This window comes from Hyaena hyaena, unplaced genomic scaffold (genome assembly GCF_003009895.1).
Source record: "Hyaena hyaena isolate Hyena2069 unplaced genomic scaffold, ASM300989v1 scaffold_8, whole genome shotgun sequence".
NCBI classification, from domain to species: Eukaryota; Metazoa; Chordata; class Mammalia; order Carnivora; family Hyaenidae; genus Hyaena; species Hyaena hyaena.
In genome coordinates, this window is record NW_024080640.1 from 4,293,140 (window position 1) to 4,318,382 (window position 25,243).

Below are 25,243 nucleotides of genomic sequence, written 5' to 3' on the forward strand. Positions count from 1 at the left end.
ATGAAATATGTGGACCTTAGGTGTACAGTATCCATGTTGAAAAATGCACACATAAATATAATTCAGACCCTATCAAAATATAAAATGCTTCTATCGCCTCAGAAAGATCCTTTCTGTCCCTTACCAGTAAATCTTTATTTCTCCCACCCTCTACCCAGAAGCAGCTGCTGCTTAGATTTCTTTTGGCATAGATTAGTTCTGCCAGTTCTAAAATTTAATAAAAATGGAGTCATACATGGCGTTTTTTGCTCAGAATGTTTTTCATGTTTATCCATGTTGTTGCACCTATCAGTATTTCTTTCCATTACAAAATACCATTCTGTTCTATAAATATACCATAATTTATTTACCCGTTCTCCTATCTATGGACATGTACATTGTTTCAGTTTTTGGTGATTATGAATAAAGCTTATATCTATATTCTTTCAGATGATTTTAAAACCAATGTGTATTTTTTATCATTGTGGATATATATCCAGAGGTAGAGTTACTGCATTGTAAGGTAGGGATATATTACTTTATATGAAATTATCAGACTGCTAGTTGCTTCCGTTTCATCAACATTTGGCATTGACACACATTTTAATTTTAGTGAGTATTGTTGGTATGAAGTGGTTTTAATTTATAGTTCTTTGATGAGTAAAGATTTAAGACTTTGCTTATTGGCTGTTCATTTATCTTTTATTTTTGTGAATTCTTTACCTCATTTTTAAAAAAAAATGGAACAGTTTGCTATTTTTATTTCTTGAGTTGGAGGCATTGTTTATATTTATTCTAGATATAAATTCTTAGTTCTGTATTACAAATAATTTTTCCAAGTCTGTGTCTTGCTTTTTCATTTTGTTAATACTAACTTTTATTATTATTAAGTAGCTATCAAGGTATGATTGACATACAATAAAGTTCACATTTGAAGTGTATAATTTGATAAATTTTTATCCATACACCCTCAAAATAGCACCACATTTAAAATATTAGACATATCTACTACCCCCAGAATTTCCCATGTATCCATTTAATTTGTCTCACCTGCCTCCATCCCATCTCTAGGCAGCCATTATTGATTTATTTGCATTTTCTAGGATTTTATGTAAATGGAGAAATATAATATATCTTTTTCATCTGATTTCATTTTTTAAAAAAATATTTATTCATTCATTCATTCATTCATTCATTTAGAGAGACGGAGAGAAAGAGAGAGAGAGCAGGGGAGGGACAGAGAGGAGGAGACAGAGAATCCCAAGCAGGCTCCACACTGTCATTGTGGAGCCTGATGTGGGCTCAAACCCACAAACTGGGAGATCATGATCTGAGCCCAAACCAACAGTCAGACACTTAACCAATGAGCCACCCAGGTGCTCCTCACTCAAAGTTGCCTTTAAATTCATCTGTATTGTGGTTTGTGTTGATAATTCATCCATTTTTGTTGCCTACTTGAAGTCTCTTGTATCTTACGTATTAGTAGACATAAGATTTGTTTCTAGGTTTTGACTATCATCAATAAAGATGCATTGAAAATTAATGTACAAGTGTTTGTGGTTCTAATTTGCATCTCAAAAATTATTAATGATTTTGACCATCTTATGTGCTTATTTTGCCTCCCTAAATGTTCTTCTTCTTCTTTTTTTTTTTAAATATTTTTATTTATTTCTAGGAGAGAGAGAGAGAGACAGCGTGAGCAGGGGAGGGTTATAGAGAGAGGGAGATACAGACTCTGAAAGAGGCTCCAGGCTCTGAGCTGGCCGTCAGCACAGAGCCCGATGCGGGGCTCGAACCCACGAACCGTGAGATCATGACCTAAGCGAAAGTCGGACGCTTAACCGACTAAGCCACCCAGGCGCCCCTCCCTAAATGTTCTTTGATGAATCAGCTATTCAGAGGTTTGTCTATTTTAAAATTTGGTTATTTTCGGGGCGCCCGGGTGGCTTAGTTAGTTAAGCGTCCGACTTTCGCTCAGGTCATGATCTCGCGGTTCGTGGGTTCGAGCCCCGCGTCGGGCTCTGTGCTGACTGCCAGCTCAGAGCCTGGAGCCTGTTTCAGTCTGTGACTCCCTCTCTCTCTGACCCTCCCCTGCTCACGCTGTCTCTCTCTCTCTCTGCTAGAAATAAATAAAACATTAAAAAATTTTTTTTTAATTTGGTTATTTTCTTATTATTGAATCTTGAGGCATTTTTTTATGTTTTTGTTTATAAGTTCTTTATCAGATACTTTATTTGCAGGTATTTTCTCCTCTTTACATTACCCTCTTCCCCTGATTCCAACTTAAGTATGATGCTGGCTATGGATATATTATAGATGGACTATAACAGTTGAGAAAGTTTCCTTTTTGGTATAGTTTTCTGAGGGTTTCTAATCCTGAATGGATGGGTATTGATTTTATTACTGTTGCTCCACACCTTAAAACCTTTTTGTGTTTCTCTACTCCTGGAATAGAATCCAGATTTCATAATACAGTCAGATAGTATATATAGCTCTTTCCATCAAGATGGGCAGTCTCTTTTCCTAACTTATAAATCTTGACTGGCCTTGTGACTTGCTTTGACTACCAAGAAATTCTATGAAGATGTTATTGGCAACTTCTTTTCCTTTTTTTTTTTTTTTTAATGTTTATTTTACTTTTGAGAGAGAAAGAGACAGAGTGTGAGTGAGGGAGGGACAGAGAGAGAGGGGAGACACACAATCCATAGCAGGCTCCAGGCTCTGAGCTGTAAGCACAGAGCCCGAAGCAGGGCTCAAACTCACAAGCCATGAGATCATGACCTGAGCCGAAGTCGGTTGCTTAACTGACTGAGCCACCTAGGTGCCCCGTTATTGGCAACTTCTAAGCAAGGCCTCAAGAGGCATTATAGCTCTGCTCTCACTTAGAACTCTGAGAGTGCAGTGCTCTGAAGAAAGCCCAGGTGACCTTCCTGAAGATACAGTTCTACATGGAAAGGCCCAATCATCTCAACTAAATTCAGCCTCCTCAGTTCCACCCCAGCTAAGTCCACTTCCCCAAGCCACCCGCCAGCTGATAAAGCAACATGGTTGAGTCCAGGAATATAATTGGAAGAACTGTCCATTGAACTTGTGGGATCATGAGAACTCATAAATCACCATTGTTTTCAGACACTGGAGTGATTTATAACACAGCCCAAGACATAATAGAGATAAGGATCTGGACTTTCCTAGTCTCATTTCTGTGCTACCTGTTTCTGTGCCAGTCCTAATGATCAGAGTAAATGGTATTCTCAGTTAGCCTGTTATTTGAGTTAGAAGTTGAATCATAGTCCTGGACATCTCCCTTTCCTCTTCCTACATCCAGCTATCACTAAATTCCATTTATTCTGTCTCCAAAATATGTCAGAGCTATCTAATCACCTTCATCTCCATACCATTCCAGTCCAGGTCTTCTTCTTCTCATCTCTTGCTTGAATTACTGTAATAGAGTCCTCCCTGATCTGCTAGTTCCTCTGATTTATTCTCCACAAAACACACTGTGTGTGTGTGTGTGTGTGTGTGTGTGTGTGTGTGTGAGTGAGTGAGAGAGAGAGAGAGAGAGAGAGAGAGAGAGAGAGAGAATGTTAATCAGATCTTGGCTTTCCATTGTGTTTAATACATCCTGTTGCATTTATAATTTATATTCCTTAAAATGTCATCGAATGCCCTGGTGAGTGCCTCCCTCTTTAGTCTCTTAACACACTCTTTTGCCTTGCTGGTTCGTAGTAGGTTGAGTAATAGCCTCCCTGAAAAGATATATGCAGTCCTAGAATGTGACCTTATTTGGAATAAAGGTCTTGACACATGTAATTAACTTAAAGATCTCAAGGTGAGATCATCCTGGATAGGTTAGGCCCTAAATCCAACGAGGAGTGTCTTTGTTCAACACAGAAAGATACTGGAAAGAAGGCCCCGTGGACACGGAGGCAGAGATTGGAGTTACACTACCACAAGCCAGGGTCACCAGGAGCCACTAGATACTGGAAGAGGGAAAGAGGGATCCTCTTCTAGAGCTTTCAGAGGGAACATGATCCTGCCAACACCTTGATTTCAGGCTTCTGGTCTCCAGAACTGTGAGAGAATAAATTTCTCTTGTTTTCAGCAACCAAGCTTGTGGTACTTTGTTATGGTGGCCTGAGGAAATGAATGATACTCTGTCTTATGCTCTAAGTCGCAGCTCCTGGGAAGCGCTTGCACTGCTAGACACATCTATAGCTCTCAAGTCAGTCCTCCTACCACCCGCTCCTACTTTCTTCTCCTCCTACCACTTTCTTCCTTTGTATCACCCTGTTCCTTACACATTGTAATTATTTATATGATTAAAATGATTTTTAAAATCACCGTTCTCACATTGAAAAAAGTTTCTGGAGTTTGAAGTTGTGAATAAGTTTTGAACATTAAAATCTTTGTCATTGCTTGATTAATTCTGTGGCTGAATTTTCTATGTCTTATCCCCCTTTTGGAAAAGAAATTGTGGTACATTATGTTTTATTATAAAATTAATATATTAATATTTATATATTCAAAATTCAAAGGTTGATATATAGTATCAGGGAGGAAGACCTTCCTCTGTCCTGTGGTCCTTCCAATTGGACTTAGAGTCAAATTGCCATGAGACAGATTAACAGGAGAAAATAAAATTTAATAGGTATACATATGGAGCATCCACACAGACATGAAATTCCAAAGACAGCGAGGCAACAGGAAGCTTATATGGGCTAAGGCAAGGGGTAGGGCCTGAGGATATAATGGGGAGAAAAAGATGCTTGGGGAAACCAGATTGCCCTGGTATGCAGATAATTCCTTAGGTAAAGAGGAGTTTCTGTTAATAGCTTTCTTCCTGGCACAGGTGCTCTTTCCAGTGTAAATTTTGGCAGTTGAGGGGGAGGTAGAGAGTTTGTCCTATATCTGCTGGGTTTTGATTACTTTTTTTTTTAAATTTATTTATTTATTTTAAGAGAGAAAGAGAGAGAGCAAGCAGGGAGGAGGAGAGAGAGGGAGAGACAGAATCCCAAGCAGGCCCTGCGCCCTATCAGCACAGAGCCTGCCGCGAGGCTCCGTCTTATAAACTATGAGATTGTGACCAGAGTCTAGATCAAGTCAGTTACTTAACTGACTGAGCCACCCAGGCACCCCAAGTGTGGATACTTTTAACTCAAAATAATCTTTATGCCATAGTAGCCCATCTTGGGGCAGCCTGCTCTTAGCCCTTCTAATGGGTTCTAAAGTAGTTTCTCTAAAATGTTTATTCTTAATGAACTTACTTTTTTTTTTTTTTTTTGCTATACCTACAGCAGTTATTTCTCCAAATTAATGAAAACCTAATTAACTATGGGGCAACACTGTGTAATACTAACACTACTCAGCATTTATATTCAAGAGTTGGAAAACGGGGGGTGTGCCTGGGTGGCTCAGTCTCTTAAGCGTCCAACTTCGGCTCAGGTCATGATCTCACTGTTCATGGATTCGAGCCCCAACTCGGGCTCTGTGCTGACAGCTAGCTTAGAACCTGGAGTCTGTTTTGGATTCTGTGTCTCCCTCTCTCTCTGACCCTCCCCTGCTCATGCTGTCTCTATCTCTCTCTCAAAAATAAATAAAACATTTAAAAAAATGTTTTAAAGAGTTGGAAAAATGGGAATTATTATTTCATTATGAATAAAGTCAAATGTGATTAAACATTAAATTAAAAAAAAATATTTTATTGCATGACTATATCAAACTTAACTAGTTTCCCAGAGCATTTAGGTTGTTTCATATTTTTTTTTTAAATAGGCTCCACACCTAACATGGGGCTTCACAATTCTGAGATTAAGAGTTGCATGCTGTACTGACTGAGCCAGCCAGATGCCCCAAACATTAAAATTTTTACCTAAGAATAGTTTCTTTTTCTTTTTTTTTTTTTGAAATATAGTTTATTGTGAAGTTGGTTTCCATATAACATCCAGTGCTCATCCCAACAAGTGCCCTCCTCTATGCCAATCACCTATTTTCCCCTCTCCCTCAACCTCCATCAACCCTCAGTTTGTTCTCACTGTTTAAAAAATTTTTTTTTTTAATGTTTTATTTATTTCTAGGAGAGAGAGAGAGAGACAGCGTGAGCAGGGGAGCGTCAGAGAGAGAGGGAGTCACAGACTGAAACAGGCTCCAGGCTCTGAGCTGGCAGTCAGCACAGAGCCCGACGCGGGGCTCGAACCCACGAACCGCGAGATCATGACCTAAGCGAAAGTCGGACGCTTAACCGACTAAGCCACCCAGGCGCCCCTGTTCTCAGTGTTTAAAAGTCTCTTATGGTTTGCCTCTCTCCCTCTCCTTAACAATTTTTCCCTTTCCCTTCCCCTATAGTCTTCTGTCAAGTTTCTCCTGATCCATATATGAGTGAAACCATATGGTATCTGTCTTCTAAGAAGGGTTTCTATCAGATTATTGTGGTTTGCTTCAGATTAGATATTTTACATTTTATTTAAGTAACTTTTTGGGGGATTGGGGCAGCAAGCAGGCATGGAAGGAGTTAGGGAGGGAGAGCGAGAATCCTAAGCAGGCTTCACACTCAGTGCAGAGCTGGATGCAGGGCCCTATCTCACAACTGTGAGATCATGACCTGAGCCAAAGTCAAGAATCAGATGCTTAACTGACTGAGCCTCCCAGGCACCCCTAATTAATGTGACTATTTAATAACAAAAAGTTGATTTGGTTATTAATAAAATTATATATATATATATATAAAATGCTTCCTATTGGATTTAGGGGTATCATATATGGAGTGATGGATAGTACACAACAGATGTATTAAAACTCATTTTTATTAGTTACAACATTGTATCTAACCAGTTGTCAGGGGAGGCTGACATCTAAACTGAGATTTTAAAGGATTACTAGAGAAAGGAGTGAGAGGAATTGTGGGTGAATGAGAAAGACAGAGATGGGGTCAATTAATTAGGAAACACATTTTACATTATGTAGATTGTTTCAATTATAAAAATCAAGAAGGAAACTACTACTGGCTGAGTATATGGAGAAGGAACTATGCAGGGAAATGATTCAGAGGTTTTTGGCAGTGGCTTCATGCTAATAATGGGTAGGTAATACAGGTGACAAAGGCAGGAGAAGAATAAAATTGGTGGTTGGTCCTACTTCCTAGCATGCACAGAAAATTAACTCAAAATGGAGCAAAACTGATCCAAAATCAATCAGTCCTTTAGAATCAAAGATCTAAATGTAAGAGCTAAAACTATAAAGTTCTTAGATGAAAATAGGGGTAAATATGAGATTCTGGATTTGGCAATGAATTCATAGATATGATAACAAAAGCACAAGCAACAAAATCTAAAATAAATTATACTATATCAAAATCAAAACTTTTGTGCATCAAAGGATACTACCAAGAAAATGAAAATATAACTTACTGAATGGGAGATACTCCCTTGTTTACCTGTTCTCTAGCATACAGTTAATTGTATTCTTAAGAAACTTTGAATGACCAAAAACCATATTACCATACTTATTACTTTGGTATGGGTAAAAAAGGGTCAGTGACTAAAGAATAGCAGTCTTAAGGTTTCTGTGGCAATTTTGATAATAAAGAAATTTGAATTGCTACTGAAAATGTAAACAGTATATAAACAGTTATTATGGTGTAGTGGGTAAAGCTTTGACTTTGGGGTCAGTGAATCAGTAGAGAAGCTTTTAACTTCAAATGACAGAAGATCCTATTATAGTGGGTTAAACAAATTAGGTCCCTCCTGCCCCTCTCCCCCAAAACTAGAGTTAAAACAGCTTCTGGTGAAAGTTGAGTGGCTCACAGTTTGGCTGTCTCTGAGATGCTCTTGATTTGTTTTTAAAATTCATTGAACTCCAAGTTAATTAACATATAGTGCAATAATGGTTTCAGGCGTAGAATTTAGTGACTCATCACTTACATATAACACCCAGTGCTCATCCCCTCAAGTGCCTTTTGTAGTGCCCATCACCCATTTAGCCCATCCCCCACCCACTGCCTCTCCAGCAACCCTTAGTTGATTTTTTTCTTCATGGTTGCACAGTGGTTGTTGCAGTTGCTACTGTTCAGATAGCAAAGAGGTAACATTTGTTTAGAAAAGCAAAACTTAACTCCACAGTAAACTTCTGCTTACATCTAAGAATTTTGTCATATATCTACCTTTGGCTGAAAGGTGGCTAGGAAAAACTGGGTTGAAAATGGCGGTTGGGTCAGCCAACCAATAGTATCAACCAGTCAAGACTGATTTTTAAAGTCACATCTGCCAGTGATTAGCGTTGTAATAATGGTCAAGTTAATTAGCCTTTCTAAGCCAAAATTTCCTCATCTTTAAGATGAGGTTAAAGAGGATAATTATTATTAAAATACTACTTCTATTCTCTTACTCCTACTAAAATGAGAGAATGCTTGTAAAAATCTGAGCAGTGTGCTGGACAAGGGAGTTTAGTGCTCACAAAATGTTAACTCTGATTTTATCATCATCATTATCATTCTAATCTTTCACGTCAACATCAGCTTCGTTCTTTTACGGAGGTAAAATTGACATTACATAAAACTGATCATTTTAAAATGTGCATGTCAGTGGCATTTAGTACATTCACAGTATTGTGCAACTATCCATTCTATCTAGTTCCAAGATATTTTTATCACTCCATAAGGACGCCTGGTAGCCTCTCCTGTTTTCCCGTGACCCAGCTTCTAGGAATTCCTAATCTGCTTTCTGCCTTAGTGGATTTACCTGTTCTGGATATTTTGTATAAATGGAATCCTATAATACATAACCTCTTAGGTCTGATTTCTTTCCCTTAGCATGATTTTGAGGTTTGTCCATGTTGTAGCATGTATCAGTACTCCGTTCCTTTTTGTGACTGAAGAGTATTCCATTTTATAGAAATGCTTCATTTTGTTCATCCATTTGTCAGTTGATGGACTTTTGGGTTGTTTTTATCTTTTGGCCATTGTGAGTAGTTCTCTGAATATTTGTGTACAAGTGTTTGGATACCTTTTTTCATTTCTATTGGGTGTACGTGTAGGAGTAGACCTTCTGGGTTGTCTGGTAATTCCGTGTTTAACTTTTTGAGGAACTGCCAAACTATTTTCATTTTCATTTCCACCAGCAATGTATGAGAGAGTTCCATTTTCTCTACGTCCTGTCCTCACCAACAGTCATTATTTTCTGGTGTTTTTTGGTTTTGCTTTTTAAATTATAACCATCCTAATGTGGGTGTGAAGTTGTATTTCTTTGTGGTTTTAATTTGCATTTCCCTGACGATTCATGATACATCTTTCTATGTGCCTGTTGAACTTTTTGTTTATCTTCGTTGAGAAAAGGGCTATTGAGGTCCTTTGCCGTTTTCATTTATGTTGTCTTTTTTGTTGTTGAATCGTAGGAATTCTTTATATTTCTAGATACTAAGCCTTTATTAGGTCTATTATTTGCGAATATTTTCTTCCATCCTGTAGGTTATATTTTCACTTTCTTGGTAGTATCCTTGATGCACAAAAGTTTTGATTTTGATATAGTATAATTTATTTTAGATTTTGTTGCTTGTGCTTTGGATATCATATCTAGGAATTCATTGCCAAATCCAGAATCTCATATTTACCCCTATTTTCATCTAAGAACTTTATAGTTTTAGCTCTTACATTTAGATCTTTGATTCTAAAGGACTGATTGATTTTGGATCAGTTTTGCTCCATTTTGAGTTAATTTTCTGTGCATGCTAGGAAGTAGGACCAACCACCAATTTTATTCTTCTCCTGCCTTTGTCACCTGTATTACCTACCCATTATTAGCATGAAGCCACTGCCAAAAACCTCTGAATCATTTCCCTGCATAGTTCCTTCTCCATATACTCAGCCAGTAGTAGTTTCCTTCTTGATTTTTATAATTGAAACAATCTACATAATGTAAAATGTGTTCCCTAATTAACTGACTCCATTTTCTTTAGTGGATAACATGAAATCTTGAGCTACATTAGAACTATCTATAGTAGGTCCAGGTTTTGTAATTTATAAAATTGGCAGGAGTGGTTTGTAAATCTCTAAGTTTGTTTTTAGGTTTAAAATTTATCACTTAGAGTATAGTTGATGAGAAAATGTGATTGCTACTTTTGCAATCTAATCTTGTTTTATTTGGTAATTCTTAGTTTATATATCTTTTACTGAATGGCATGCCTTGATTAGAAGTTAGCTCACTCGTCCTTTTCTCCCCCCTTCATCTAGTGTTCAGGATGATGATGTTTGCTGAGAGAAAGTGGTGGTGGTATGGTAGCCTATACCCGGCTGTTGAATATTCTTTTTCAGCCTTTTTTTTTTTTTTTAAGTTTTTTTTTTTTTTTAATATTTTTATTTATTTCTAGGAGAGAGAGAGAGACAGCGTGAGCAGGGGAGGGTCAGAGAGAGAGGGAGTCACAGACNATATTTTTATTTATTTCTAGGAGAGAGAGAGAGACAGCGTGAGCAGGGGAGGGTCAGAGAGAGAGGGAGTCACAGACTGAAACAGGCTCCAGGCTCTGAGCTGGCAGTCAGCACAGAGCCCGACGCGGGGCTCGAACTCACGAACCGCGAGATCATGACATAAGCGAAAGTCGGACGCTTAACCGACTAAGCCACCCAGGCGCCCCCTATTCTTTTTCAGCTTTAAAAATCCAGTCTATCACTGCAGGATGGATGGGACTGGTCTTATGCATTCTTCGGCTAACTGTTCAAAGCTTTGACTTTTAAAGTTGTTTATTTGTTCTAAACAAAGGAGGATATAATTTGGTTGTTTCTTTTTTTAGTACTTGATTCTGAAACTTGAAAGGCCTGCTATAGTCCAGAACATCACATTTGGAAAATATGAGAAAACTCATGTCTGCAATTTGAAGAAATTTAAAGTCTTTGGTGGAATGAATGAAGAAAATATGACAGAGCTATTGTCCAGGTGAGTTATGATCTTGGGGAAGAAAGTTGTCTTTAAACAAATTAATAGTCTTACTTTTGTCTCTTTGTGGCTAAATCTGCATGGTTTGATAGTAGAAAGAATATTTCTACTATTGTATTTCTAGTGCCTTATTTTAATATTGTGGCTTGAGTTAACATTTTTTTTTTAATCAACAGCCACTACTTAATATTGTCACTAAAAAAGAAAGAATAAAATGTGGGGATTTTTTCCTGCTTATTTTTCAGTCTTATTTTTGAACCGTAAATGACCTTAGAAATATTTTCAGCTTTAATCAAAATCTTCGCTATGAAAATTATAGACTCTATCCAAAACATTAAGATCGATTGCCCTAATCCAGAAATAATATTTTGGGAATTTAGTATAAATTAGAGACTAAAAAGAGAAAAGATATGTGACTAGCACATACCTGCGATTTGGAAGGAGCTCAGTAAATATGAGTTTTAACAGCATAGACCACACGGAAGGAGAGTATTAATTTGCCCCATATAATGAAAAATCAGACAGCCAGTAGAATGGACAAATAAAGCTGTTATTGTTTTTAGAATATAGTTATAATATGTCCTGTTAGCACAGCATCTTATAAGAGTAAATATTACATCTATTCTGCATTTGATTTAAGTCATGAAAGTGCTTTAGGACACAAGGCAACCCAAAGATAAGTTACTTTCCCTTAAATACTTGTGTTTCAATCCTGGTTGTTTATGTTAGAGAGGTGATATGGATTTATTTTTATTTAGGATGAAGTGGATGCTATTAAACTAATGGAGTAAGGTTGTCTTTGAAAATTTGTTGAGCTATAAAAGGAATATTATTGCCATCTTAATCAGAATTTTCTAATATTTGGCTCTTAAGTTTTCAGATGTGAGTGTGAATTATTTTTAATTTTTTTCTTACTGCTTACCTATTTTATGTTACACACTAAGAATACTAGGTCCTGTCACACATTTCCCTGCACTGTAACCACATCCTTTAATTAACACTGAACATTTTTCATTGAACTTTGTATAGCTAAGAGAACACAGTTATAATACATAGTTGATGTGAATGTAAAGTTTTGACCTATATTCTCATGTTAAAATACTTACCATTGTCTTGATCATGTATTTTGTTTAACCTTAAGATCTGAGTATGATTTGTTTCAGTGTATTTACTAAATTAAGAAGTCAGATTTGATAATCTTATTTTTATTCACAGTGGCTTAAAGAATGATTATAACAAAGAAACATTCACCTTGAAGCATAAAATTGATGAACAGATGTTCCCTTGTCGATTCATTAAAATAGGTAAGGTTTTCAGCATCCTGAAATAGAAATAAATTCTTTATACCATCCGTCAGCAAACTGCAGCCTGTGGGCCAAGCCGAATCCTTCAGGACTCCTGTGTTTAAAAATATTTTGGGAACACTGACATACTGGTTATTCACTGGTTATATAAGTCTATATCTTGCTTTTGCACAACAAAGGCGCAGTTGAGTAGTTTGAAGAGACAAAATATTTACTTCTTGGTCCTTTGCAGAAAAAGTTTTCTGATCCCTGCTGTATAAATCTGTACCTAAGTGACAGTTATTTCAAGTGGAACCTTTTCCAAATATTTTTTCATTTGAAAGTTTTCTTAGAAGGTTTAATGAGAGAGGCGCCTGGGTGGCTTAGTTGGTTAAGCATCTGACTCTTGATTTCGGCTCAGGTCATGATCTCAAGGTTTGTGGGCTTGAGCTCCCCTTCAGACTCCATGCTGACCTTGCAGAGCCTGCTTGGGATTCTCTCACCGTCCCTCCCCTTAACTCAAAATAAATAAATAAACTCAAAATTTAAAAAAGGTTTAATGAGATAAGTGACTTGATTCGGCTTTGATTGTTTCATAGAGGGTTTATCAAGTTGTAAAGCTAATATTCTAAAACTAAATACTGATGAATCCCTTAAGGCAATATATTATAGTAATTTCCTATTCTGCATTTTTTTTTCTTTATTTATTTGAGAAAGAGACATCATGAGTTGGGGAGGGGCAGAGAGAAAGAGACTGAGAATCTCAAGCAGGCTCTGCACTGTCAGCACAGAGCCTGATGTGGGGCTCAACTCATGAGCCATGAGATCAGGACCTGGGCCAAAACCAAGAGTCCGACGCCTGACTGAGCCACCCAGACACCCCTCCTATTCTGTTTTTTATAGGTCTTTTTTTTCTCATTAAACTAATTTTATGGCCCACCAATATGGTGCAATGTAGTGTTTAAAAAATACTACCTAAGGCGTGTATTTATTTAGCTTAAGACAGTATTTGTAATACCTCCTGAAAGTTAGTAATCTTAGGGTTATTTTGCTTTTCTTTAGTATATAATTATTTAAAAGGTAGAAAAGTTGAGGACTTGACAGTTAATTTGTATATATGTTGCATAACTGACAATATTTATTATCTTAAAATAAGAGTGAATCAGATCCTTCAAAGAATAATAATGAAAGCTAGAATCCCATGTTTTGATTTGGGAGAAAAATTCCTCTTTTGGAACAAGCAGTGTACTTCATAGTCACTGCCAACCTATCACGAGGTGGCCTATTTGTTTTATTGAATCGAATAGTTCTGTTGGGCAAAAAGAATATCTAAGGTCTTAATAAAGACTACTCTAGAGGGAAAGCTATTCTTAGTATATTTGGGCTGTCCAGGAGCACCTGGATAAGTTAAGCGTCAGTTAAGTGTCCAGCTTCACTCAGGTCATGATCTTGCAGTTCACGAGTTCAATCCCTGTGTCAGGCTCTGTGCTGACAGCTCAGAGCCTGGAGCCTGCTTCGAATTCTGTGTCTCCCTCTCTGTCTGCCCTTCCCCTGCTCATGCTCTGTCTCTCTGTCTCTCTCTCAAAAAATCATAGACATAAGACCATCTTTTTTAATTACAAAAAATATTTGGGCTACTTTCTTTTGTAACTGTAGTTTCTGTTATTATAATGAATGATTGTAAATAAAAACCTATTTCCTGTTTTCCTTTGAGAATTTATGAAGAAGCAAGTTTTTTTGACTATGTTTACCTCTTGGTCTTTTTCTTTTTTTGTACCAAGTACTGCTTTCCTCAGTATGCAGATTGCTGGCTTCTCCAGCCCTCACATTATGTCGTGTTTCAGATATACAAGTAGTGAAATATCTTATATTTTCCTATAAAGTAGTTCTTCAATTTCTATTTTGCTTCATCATACAAAATGAAATTTCTCTTTTTTTTAATGTTCTTTTATTTGTGCTTTTTTACATGATACCTAGAGTCTTTGGTTTACATTGAAGGAAAATATGTACTACTACTGCTTCTATAGCTCTCAGTCTTCTAATATTAGTCATTAGAACAAGTGCGAATAAATATCTATTTAGGGAAGTTGCATAGTTTCTTAAAAATTTGTAAAACAGAGGTCTCTTCTGGATGAGTTAGATATTCAACTGCCCGAAGACAAGAAATTGGACCTCTTTCTAGCCCTTTCTATCAGCCTTTAATTACAGAACATAATGATGTCTTTTACTTAGCCCTGGGTTAATTTTATGGTATTCAGGCAAAATGTTAATTTGAGCTTTTCCAATAATTGTAGATACTTATTTACTCATGTGATATTTAGGGTATTAATATTTAGATAACTTTAGGTTTCTTTTCTATTAAGAGATGTTAATAGTGGTCTGCTGTGTGTTTGCTTTCTAGTCTTTTCAACATTCTCTTGGTATGTTTTGTTTAAAAATAATGTGAGGAAAATGTGAAACTATTAGGTTAGTATTTTTAGTTTATCACCGTGTTTTCTTAAAAGTTCATTCTGAAAAAGCATTTGTGATGTGTAGCTCTCTCTTGGTGGTGATTTAGCAGATACTTGTTTACCTCCTTGGGATAAATGGTTAGAATGACTTGGATTTTGTGGATTTCTTTGGATTTTTGCAGCCTGGATGGCTGTGGGGGCTTCAGGGAGAAGCTTCAGCTCTGACTGGATTGGACCTGCATTCTGGATCCTCAAAAGTATTTAAAAGTCTAGAATGAGTACTAAGTCTGGGACAGGTGCAGATGCCCTCATGGTGGCCCTTTATGAAAACATGTGAAAAGGTGACATTTTAAAAAGTGTACTATTAAGAGAAAAATTAATATAGTAGTATAGCTTGTAATAATAATAATAGTAATAGCTGACATTTATTGAGCACTTACTATGTGCCAGTTACTGTGCTAAATGTTTTGTATACTAACTAATTCTATAGTGGAATAGATGTATCTTTTCAGAGTGGTTAGTCTTGAATTATGACCTTTCAGAACTTTGAAATTACTGTCATCTTCTAACAGCTGTCTTAGCTGTCTGATAAGAGCTTCCTAAGTGACACTGCCAAAGCACATGGAATGTGCCAGAAATGCATTTCATTGTGCTGAGATGTGGACCTTGATCCTAGAGTAACGGGAGCCTGCAGGCTCATATCCTTGTTTGCCATAAACATTATCACTGTGTATGCGTGTCATTATGAAGAAGGTTGAGAAGCACTGATCCTGTTCATATCTGTGTCTGATGGTCCCATGAGGAAAACTGATGGTTGAACCCTAGGATATAAACTCTTAGCCCTTAGGATGTGTATTAGGAGTTTCTAAACTTTATTTGAGGTGGGAACAAAGGCATTTTTCTTTGAGGAGCAAAGAACATGTACTTTGAGCTGCAGGCCACATTTAGACTTCTTTTTTTTTTTAATCTTTATTTTTGAGAGAAGGGGAGACAGCACAAGCAGGGGAGGGACAGAGAGAGAGGGAGACACAGAATCCGAAGCAGGCACCAGGCTCTGAGCTGTCAGCACAGAGCCCCATGCAGGGCTTAAACCCACAGATTGCGAGATCATGACCTGAGCTGAAGTTGGACACTCAACCAACTGAGCCACCCAGGCTTCCCTAGATTTCTGACATATAATGTGTAGTCTGTCTATTATGTATTATTAGAGTTATTAATGCTATAAAAATCATTTGTAAAATTTGAAGTGAGTGTACATCCCTTTGCTTATTCTGTATATTTCCCTTGAGTTTGTTAAAAAATTAACTGTACTCTTCATTCATCTTTAATTTATGATGTTCTTGTTCTTTGAAAAGTTTTAAGAATTATAACTAATATTATTTTAGAAATATTTCTGTTGGGTCATCCAGTATATAAACAAAACCTCACTAAAACACAATTGATAAAAAGATTTTTAATAAATGAACATTTTACTGGGACTTAAATAAGATCTATTAAGAAGATTTTTTTCCTCCTAATCTTACTGAACTTGGACCTGGAACTTCAAATTCCAGCTAATGTCTGGTTACACTTAGAGACTATATGTTCTTTTGGCCTTGAGGTTAAAATCCTACTTTATTTTGACTCATACTTCTGAAAGGTTATTGCTGTGATGTAATAAACTTTTTACTTCTTAAATGGTACCGCTACATAAAGGAATAAACACCAAAATAATGATGATAATTTAGTATTCATTGATATAAAACTTTTTGACATTTTTGTTGTTTGCACATGGAAACTTAAAGCCATATTAAACATCCTAATAGTCCGTCATAAATCCTCATGACTGGTGGCTTCTGCCTTTGTGTTTCTTCACTCACACAGATAGGAAGTCTTCTGACGTAGTATACCTTAGCTCCTCATGGAGTGTGATGTGCTAAAAGAGAGCAGTGGACTTAGAAATCAATAGGTCTGATGTCAAGTGTGATGGCTATTCTGTTTACATATATAAAACTTGACAAGTGTTAGTTTCTAAAAGGCAGTTACGTTATTCATTCTGAACCATAGTAGTGTTACTTTAAACCTCTTTGGCTTATCTTACACTTTGAGTTCATCTTTTATCCATGCATGGTTTTGTAACATCATTCATTGTTCATTTAGAAATACAGTTTACTGAGTTACGCAGATCTCCCAAATGTGGAAACATTTCATTATGTAATATTTAAAAAATCATGGTCATCAATATGTCACCATCAGTCTCATGAGAAATTGCCTAAAAGTAGTTAAATTCACAACCTTAGATACCAATTTTCTGAAAGTCATTTTTCCCTGAAAGTTTGAACTTTATCCTTGGCAACAAATATTGTCAGTTGTTTTCTTTGAAATGATAGATAAATATCTGCTATATACCCCAAACTAAATAATTGTAGATGGTCTGTCAGTTTCTTTTAAAAGGAAATTGTATCCTATTGGTGGGTGGTGGGGACCAATGACTATTTTAGCTCATAAGCTGTACGGGTTCTTTTCTTTGAGGTAACCACCATGCTTTGGTATGGGGCAAAGTGCTTTATGTGTACTTCCCATTTTGTCATACAGAATATTAAAAAGATTTGTACTTAATGATAGGAGTTTATTAAAAATGTTTATTGCATCATCAAAGACGTTCTAAGTGAATTGTCCTTTTAAAATATTTTTATTTTAGAAAGAGAGGGAGAGAGAGTGTGAGCAGGGAAGAGGGGCAGAGGGAGAGAATCTTACACAAGCTCCACACTCAGCATGGAGCTCAGAGGGGGGCTTAATCTCACAACCCTGGGATCATGACCCGAGCTAAAGTCAAGAGTCAGACACTCAGCTTACAGAGCCACCCAGATGCCCCTGTACTTTTCTTTTTAAATATTTTTTTAGGGGCGCCTGGGTGGCTCAGTCGGTTAAGCATCCAACTTCGGCTCAGGTCATGATCTCACGGCTTGTGGGTTCAAGCCCCGTGTCGGGCTCTGTGCTGACAGCCAGCTCAGAACCTGGAGCCTGTTTCAGATTCTGTATCTCCCTCGGTCTCTGACCCTCCCCTGCTCAGGCTGTCTGTCTGTCTGTCTGTCTGTCTGTCTCTCTCTTTCTCTCTCTCTCTCAGAAACAAATTTATTTATTTATTTTTTAATGTTTTATTTATTTCCAGGAGAGAGAGAGAGAGAGCGTGAGCAGGGGAGGGTCAGAGAGAGAGGGAGTGACAGACTCTGAAATAGGCTCCAGGCTCTGAGCTGGCAGTCAACACAGAGCCCGACGCGGGGCTCGAACCTACGAACCGTGAGATCATGACCTAAGCAAAAGTCAGACGCTTAACCAACTAAGCCACCCAGGCGCCCCTCTCTCAGAAACAAATTTAAAAAGCCTTAAAAAAATAAACACTTTTTGAAATGTTTATTTTTGAGAGAGAAGGGTGCACAAGAGGGGAAGGGGAAGAGAGAGAGGGAGACTAGAATCTAAAGTAGGCTCCAGGCTCTGAGCTATCAGCACAGAGCCAAATGTGGGGCTTGAACCCACGAACTGTGAGATGATGACCTGAACTGAAGTTGGGCACTTAACTGACTGACATAGTATACCTTAGCTCCTGAGCCACCCAGGTGCCCCTGTACTTTACTTTTTAACTGCAAGTATATGATGGTGAGGAATACAGTGCAGTCTTTACTATATCAAGGAATACTAACACATTTTCATGCTATTCCTTTTCATGGCACTACCGATGTGCCAGAAGTTTTACTCATCATTGCCTTTTCACCAAGAGGGCAAATGTCAGTACAGTTAAAAAAGGGGAAGGGGCTGATAAAATCTTGGTCTTACCGTAAACAATGTTTTTGACCACTTGGTACTGTCCTGAAAAGCTTGCAGGGGTTCCCAAGAGACTGGATCATATGTTAAGAACCTTTACTTTGTTCTCTCATTACTGAAGTGAAATGTTATCTTCATCCAATGGTAGGTAAATTCCTCTGAATCCTTAGGAGATTTTGAATATACTTTTCTGCTTCAGTACTTTCCTTTTCCCTCACTAATATCAAACTTATAACTACTATATATTTTTAAAATGATTACTTTCTTTGGATACTCTTGTGTTACTCATTTTTTAAAAACCAATTTGTTCAATTACATGACAAGAAAAATGTATATTGGGGTGTCTGGCTGGCTCAGTGGAGCATGTGACTCTTGATCTTGGGGTTGTATCTCCCCATGTAGAGATTACTTATAATCTTTAAAGAATGAAATGGATATATACCATTGAGACTTTGATTGAGATTATATTAAATTTATAATTAATTTCAGGGGAACTGACATGGTTACAACATTTGAGTTTTCCCATCTAGGAATGTAATATGTCATTTTGTTTTTCCAATTCTTAAGTAAAATTTTCTATTTTCTTAAATAGATGTTGCATATTTTAAACTTTCTTCTGAGATATTGTAAGCTCTTCGGGCCATTTTAAATGGAACTTTTTCATTATATTTCCTGGTTGGTTATTATAAGTAGAGGGAAACTGATATTCACATTTATCCTGCATACAAACTTAAGTTGTTCACTTGAATCTCTTGAATTTTTTAGGAAGATAGGTTTTTCATCCTCAAATGATATTTTTTAATTTGCATTTTTTTCTTTTATTGCATTTTGTAAGATCTCCCATGTTGAATAATAGAGATAATTGGGCTTTGTCTTGTTCCTGACTTGAGTGGCAATAAGTAATGTTTTTCCATTAGGTTCACCTTTTGAGGTCTTTGATATTTTTTAAAATATCTAGCTTAAGTGGTTTTATTTTGCCTTCTATTTCTTATAGATTTTTAAAACCCTTTTAGGGTTTTTTTTAATGAGTAGGAAATAAATTTTATTAATTTACTCTTAGCACTATTTGTCAGTTGTCAGACACATTTCTCTTTTTCTTTGTTAACATTGTGAGTTACGTTGTGAATATAGCTTCTGTTGTTGAACCATCCTCATGTTTTTGCAACTTTTACAAAATTTTAAATATTTAGTTAGCTAAGTCCTAAATTCTTTTTCTTCTGGTTTTGTTTTTAGAGTTATGCCACTTATTAAGTAATTGAACTTTTGATATCTTTTTGTGTTTTGATATAGTTTAATTTATATAGTAATTTGTTTCTTGTGGGTTTGATAAAATTTGCCTACTCAGTCATATAGCCCTTGTCCTGTGTTTAGAGGGGTAGATAAATGAACACTTTGAACTTATTTTATAATGTTTTTATAGTTAAAGAATCCTCTAGATGAGTCATATTTTCTTTTTTTTACTGTAGCCTCAGCACTTAATAATACAGTGTTAGGCTTCTAGAAAATGTTTTGAAAATTTGCTAAATGAATTTTAATAGGCTTAAATAGTGATTTTACTTTGCTTAAGTTTTATTTGAACTATGTTAATATTTTTTCTTTCTCTTTTTTTTCTTCACAAAGTTCCACTCTTATCCTGGGGACCCAGCTTTAACTTTAGCATCTGGTATGTTGAACTTAGTGGCATTGATGATCCCGATGTAGTACAGCCCTGTCTCAACTGGTATAGCAAGGTAGGACTGTGCTTTAAAATCCTGATTTTATGTTTCTGATTCCTATAAAGGAAGACATGTGTCAGTCTTGAGGAATAGATCTGGGTTTTTTGCATACACTTTATGCTTCGTTTTTTGGTTTTGATACATTTATTTGACTCTCATGGCTTTTTTTGCAGGAGCTGTGGGGACTCTCTTGTCAAGGAGATGATAAAGTTTTAGTCTAATCACCGCTGTTATTTTTATTTCACGTAGGGGTGAACTGATCTACTCCTAGGAGGTTGGAAAGCAATATAGATTCTTAAGTTTTTTTGTGTGGAACTTCAGCTTTTTTTCTGATTAGTTTAATTGAGGAACTCTTTGTTTGACTAATTTATTTTTGTCATTTGATTATATCCAACTTGAAATAGATGCTGACTTTTGGTATTTTCTATATTTTTCATATATTCTTGGGTTTTCTGTAATACTATAAGTTTGCTCAGGGTAGAGATAATATTTTTAAATATTAAAAATCACCTTTACAGTGTTATGCACATAATAATACATACTTAACATCTTCTATTCTATTCGTTCTTTTAAAAAATAATGGTTAAATTTCTCTGTTACTAAAATTTTCCCTTTAGCCTATGATATGTGTGTGTGTGTGCACGTTTTCTTTAATATATTCACACAAATCTCTTGATACTGTAGGAAGTTGCAGATTTCACCTGTTTACCCCCAGCATTATGGAGAGATTATATTTGAGAACATAAAATTGTTCAGCCTTGTTCACTTTTCAAGTTCTCTGCATTTGTTATGAACCTCTAGAAATCAGATATAAGTCTTCATCCCCTTTGAATTTCAGTGTTTATTCTTAAAGCATTAAAATTCTATTATTTCATAACTTTAATCCTTTTGTGTATATATATATATATACAATCTGATAGAAAACTTAAAATGCTGATGTGACTTACATTCCTAAAGGCAACATGATTGAAAGGTATTACTGTTTAATGTATTTCTGTAGAGTCATGATAGATCTTTATTTAGAAGCCAAGGGTAATAAATTAATAGTAAAGTTATTTTAGATAAATAATCTTTTGTTATTTGAAAGGAAAATCTTGGTAAACCCTGTAATACTTAAGGAAAGATGTTTTGACATTTTATTAATAAAAAATCAGCCAACTATAAGCTTATTTGTGTTTCAAGTCTTATAAGTCTTCATAAAAGGTAGTATTATTTCTTGCCTTATTAAAGAATAATGCTTGTAAGTAAATCATATTTTTGGTTATCATGCATCGCTTCTTTGTTAGTTAATTTTGTTAATTTAGGAAATTTGTGGAAATTTCATAAAGTATTCTTGAAGTTACTTTTTTTTTTTTAATTGAGCTTGTATTTTTAGCATTCCTCCTACTAGGGGAAAGTTAATAAACTGAATATTCTTTTTGGATTCTAATTAATTGAGATGTTTACTTTATAGCTGTTTAATAGATAAGGTAGCTCAGGCTTAGAAAAAATTATATAATTTAAGTAATCTCTTTCTGAACATTTTGAGACATAAAACCTGTTTGTGAACTTTGAAATATATAAACATCTGATGATATTTGCTTTTCAAGTAATAGCCTATTACTAAGAACCAAGAACAAAAAGCATATATGACTTATGTATATTATTTGATGGTTTCTATGTTTTCAGTACCAACAGTGTAATCTAATGAGTAAAAGCTATGGAAGTTATAATATTTGTGGTCTTCAGTAGTCTTTGATAAACAGTCTTTCTGCTTCTTTTCTGAAAAGTTCAGGCTCTAAAATTAGGTTTGGTTTCATTTTTTATATCTTTCATCTTCATGAAATACATACCTGTGGGTATATTTGTATACATTTATCTTTTTCATATGTTTCTGCTATGTGCTTTGTGACTTTTGGCAAGTTATTACAATTGACTAAGCTTCAGGTTTGCCATTTCAAAGTGGAAAAAATAATGATACTAATGAAGAGTGTTAGTACAATGCTTAGCACATAGTAAACGCTCACTTTAGGTTAGTTGTCACTTATTATTGCCTACAGTAATAACTAAGCAAATCTCTTCTTTTCATACTTGCTCTTGTGTTCCAGTAGTACCGTGAACAGGAAGCCATTCGCCTTTGCCTAAAACACTTTAGACAACACAACTATACAGAGGCCTTTGAATCGCTGCAAAAAAAAACCAAGATTGCCCTGGAACATCCCATGTTAACAGATCTCCATGATAAACTGGTACTGAAGGGTGATTTTGATGCTTGTGAAGAATTGATTGAAAAAGCTGTAAATGGTATGTTATAAACATGTAAACTTAGTTTGGTTATAGGGTGACTTCAAGTATATACAAGAAACAAGTTTTTTGAAAAGAATATAAACTAATGCCAATTATTAGTTTACCTTTTTTCCCTGTCTTTTTACTCTGTAAAGATTGTTAGGTTGTTGAATTATGTGCTTCTTTTATATAAGATCGGTCCATAATGAGACTTGAAAAACAAAAAGAAACATATTTGAACTCATATCTAAGTCTAAGTTGCCATCTTAGCAAACCATGGAAGGATGCACTTACGAATGCTAACATTGAATAGCACTATACAATGTTTAGTTTTAAAAAAAAAGGCTTTAAATGTTACCTTCTATATTAGAGGCCTATTCTTTTATTTTTGTTGATATACAATTACAATTTTAATGGCATAATTTGGCACAACAGATAGTTGGATATGCCAAAAAACGTTATTAGTAGAAAGTTATAATGAATTAGGAGATTTATATTGCAAATATCTGATGCTGCATAATTGCTGATTTTCTTGGGTGGTTTGTAATCTGGTTTTGAAAGAAATATGAATATTAGAACACGATATAATCTCCAAAGGTAATTGTTTTGAATGATAACATCTATTTGAATATTTAAGGTCTGTTATGGTTTGTGTGTTTTTTTTTTTTTGAGAGTGCCCTCGAGTTGGGGAGAGGGACACGGTGGGGGTGTGGGGGAAGACTATCTGAAGCAGACTCCATGCTCATCACAGAGCTCGTCACAGGGCTTGGTTCCATGACCCTGAGAGATCATGACCTGAGAAAATCAAGAGTGGGACACTCAGTTGGACACTCAACCAACTGAGCCACCCAGGCAACCCTGTTTTGTTATTTTAAAAAAGGATCTCTGTTATAGAATGGCATTCTTTTAAAAAATCGCCCACAGTGAGTTTTCACAGTGACAAAGAACAGAATAGGTGCTTGTGGTAGAATAAAAATAAACATTTGGTCTTTGTCTCCTGAAACTATTGGGATTTGGTGGAGCAATAAGAGTGTCTTTTGTAATTGAAATGACAGGTGGCTGGGGTCCCTAGATCACTTCAGATTTCTAGAAATACCAAACCATGTGTGTAGAGGGCTAGAACTTTCACCCTGTCTCTGAACTCTGGGGAGGGGAGCGGGCTCAGAGACTGGGTTCAGTCACCAATGGCTAATATTTTAATTACTCATGCCTAGGTGGTGGAGCCTCCAAAAAAAAAAAAAAAAGCCCTAAACATTGAGGTGCCTGAAGAGCACATGGAAACCTAACTCTCTCTCTCTCTCTCTGGTGTATTATCAAACCCAAGGGGGATTGTAGGAACTCCAGATTTATAGGCAGTAAATCAGAAGTTCATGTGGCCTGGGACTTGCAATTGGCATCTGAAGTGGAATAGGCTTGTGGACTGAGCCCTTTCACTTGTAGGGATCTGATTGTAACTTCAGGTAGTGTCAGAATTGAATTATTGGATACATCCCATTTGGTGTCAGGAAATTGGAGAAAATGCTGGTGTGAGGAAAAAAAAAAACCCAAACATTTAGTATCAGAAGCATTGTGAGTAAAAACAGCTTAGTGCTCAGGATAAGACTTGTGGGATGAAATTTGGTGATTTTTTTTTAACAGGAAGAAAGAATAATAGACTTTCTCAATTCTGTGCTTTCATATATTTTACTCTTATTGCTATTACCATTTGTTATTATTTAGGTGCTCATTTATCAGATAGATTGAATATCTTACAATTGAAGGAAATGGAACCAGTACTGTCTTCTTTGAGTTTATAAATTTTAAATTAAAATAAATTGCATCTGGTTCCATTGCTTTGTAATAACTAACTTGCCTCTTAGCCTTAAACATTGTTAGTACTTATTTATATTTATTTGGTAATGATGCTTGCAAATAAATGATTACTATGTTCAGGGTGAGGTAGAGGGTGGAAGGAACTAGGGAGTGGGTTGGGAGGGAAAAAAAATTATCCCTATATTTGGAATAGAATAAATGTTGGGGTATAAACAAATAGAATATGTATGATTATTAATCTCTTCCCAAACCATTCATATGCCACCAGTGAAAGTATAAGTGTGTATATGCCATTTCTTTTTTTTAATCTTTATTTATTTTGAGAGAGGGAAAGAGCATTCATTCAAGCACATGCACACATGAGCGCTGGGGGGGGGTCAGAGGGAGGGAGGCAGGGTGGGGGAAGAATCCTAAGCAGGCTCCACGAGCCCCATGCTAGGTTCAGTCTGGGTTTGATTTCATGAACACGTGAGATCATGACTTGAGTCATGTGTATACATTTCTAAGAATAAGGAAGTCACATGTACTTTCATGGTTCGTTAGTTTTGTTTCAGATCTTTATCTTTGAGGCTTGTATTTTATTAAGATAAATAACAGTGACAGCAAAACATCCAGCAACTTTATGCTCTGAGTAGGCTACAGTTACATTTAAAACCTGTGTCTTTAGGGGACACGAGTGGTCAATCGCTTAAGTGTCTGATATCTTGATTTTGGTTTAGGTCATGATCTCATGGTTCTTGAGATGGAGCCTTGAGTTAGGCCCAGCACTGACAGCTCAGAACCTGCTTGAGATTCTCTCTCCCCCACCCACTGTCTGCCCCTCCCCTGCTCATGTGCTTCCTCTCTCTCTCTTTCTCTCTCTCTCAAACAATAAATTAAAAACTTAAATAAAAACTGTGTCTTTATCAATATACTCCTATAAGAGAAACTGTCAAAACTGTGTGAAACTCTGATACTAAGAGACTACTTACCAGCTCTAGGAAGGACCCAAGTTTAGGGGAAATTGGTAGTAAGTCTAT

The 25,243-nt window shown here is 36.1% G+C and overlaps 1 protein-coding gene across 2 annotated transcripts in view; it reads left to right on the forward strand.

The window, feature by feature from the left end:
• Positions 1–25,243, forward strand: part of MKLN1 (muskelin 1) — a 361,418-nt gene that overhangs the window by 232,787 nt on the left and 103,388 nt on the right. For both annotated transcript variants that reach the window (XM_039243337.1, XM_039243345.1), the window contains 4 exons: positions 10,756–10,898; positions 12,114–12,202; positions 20,053–20,162; positions 22,238–22,430. In XM_039243337.1, coding sequence (XP_039099268.1) covers positions 10,756–10,898; positions 12,114–12,202; positions 20,053–20,162; positions 22,238–22,430 — 535 coding nt within the window. The remainder of the gene's footprint in view (positions 1–10,755; positions 10,899–12,113; positions 12,203–20,052; positions 20,163–22,237; positions 22,431–25,243) is intronic.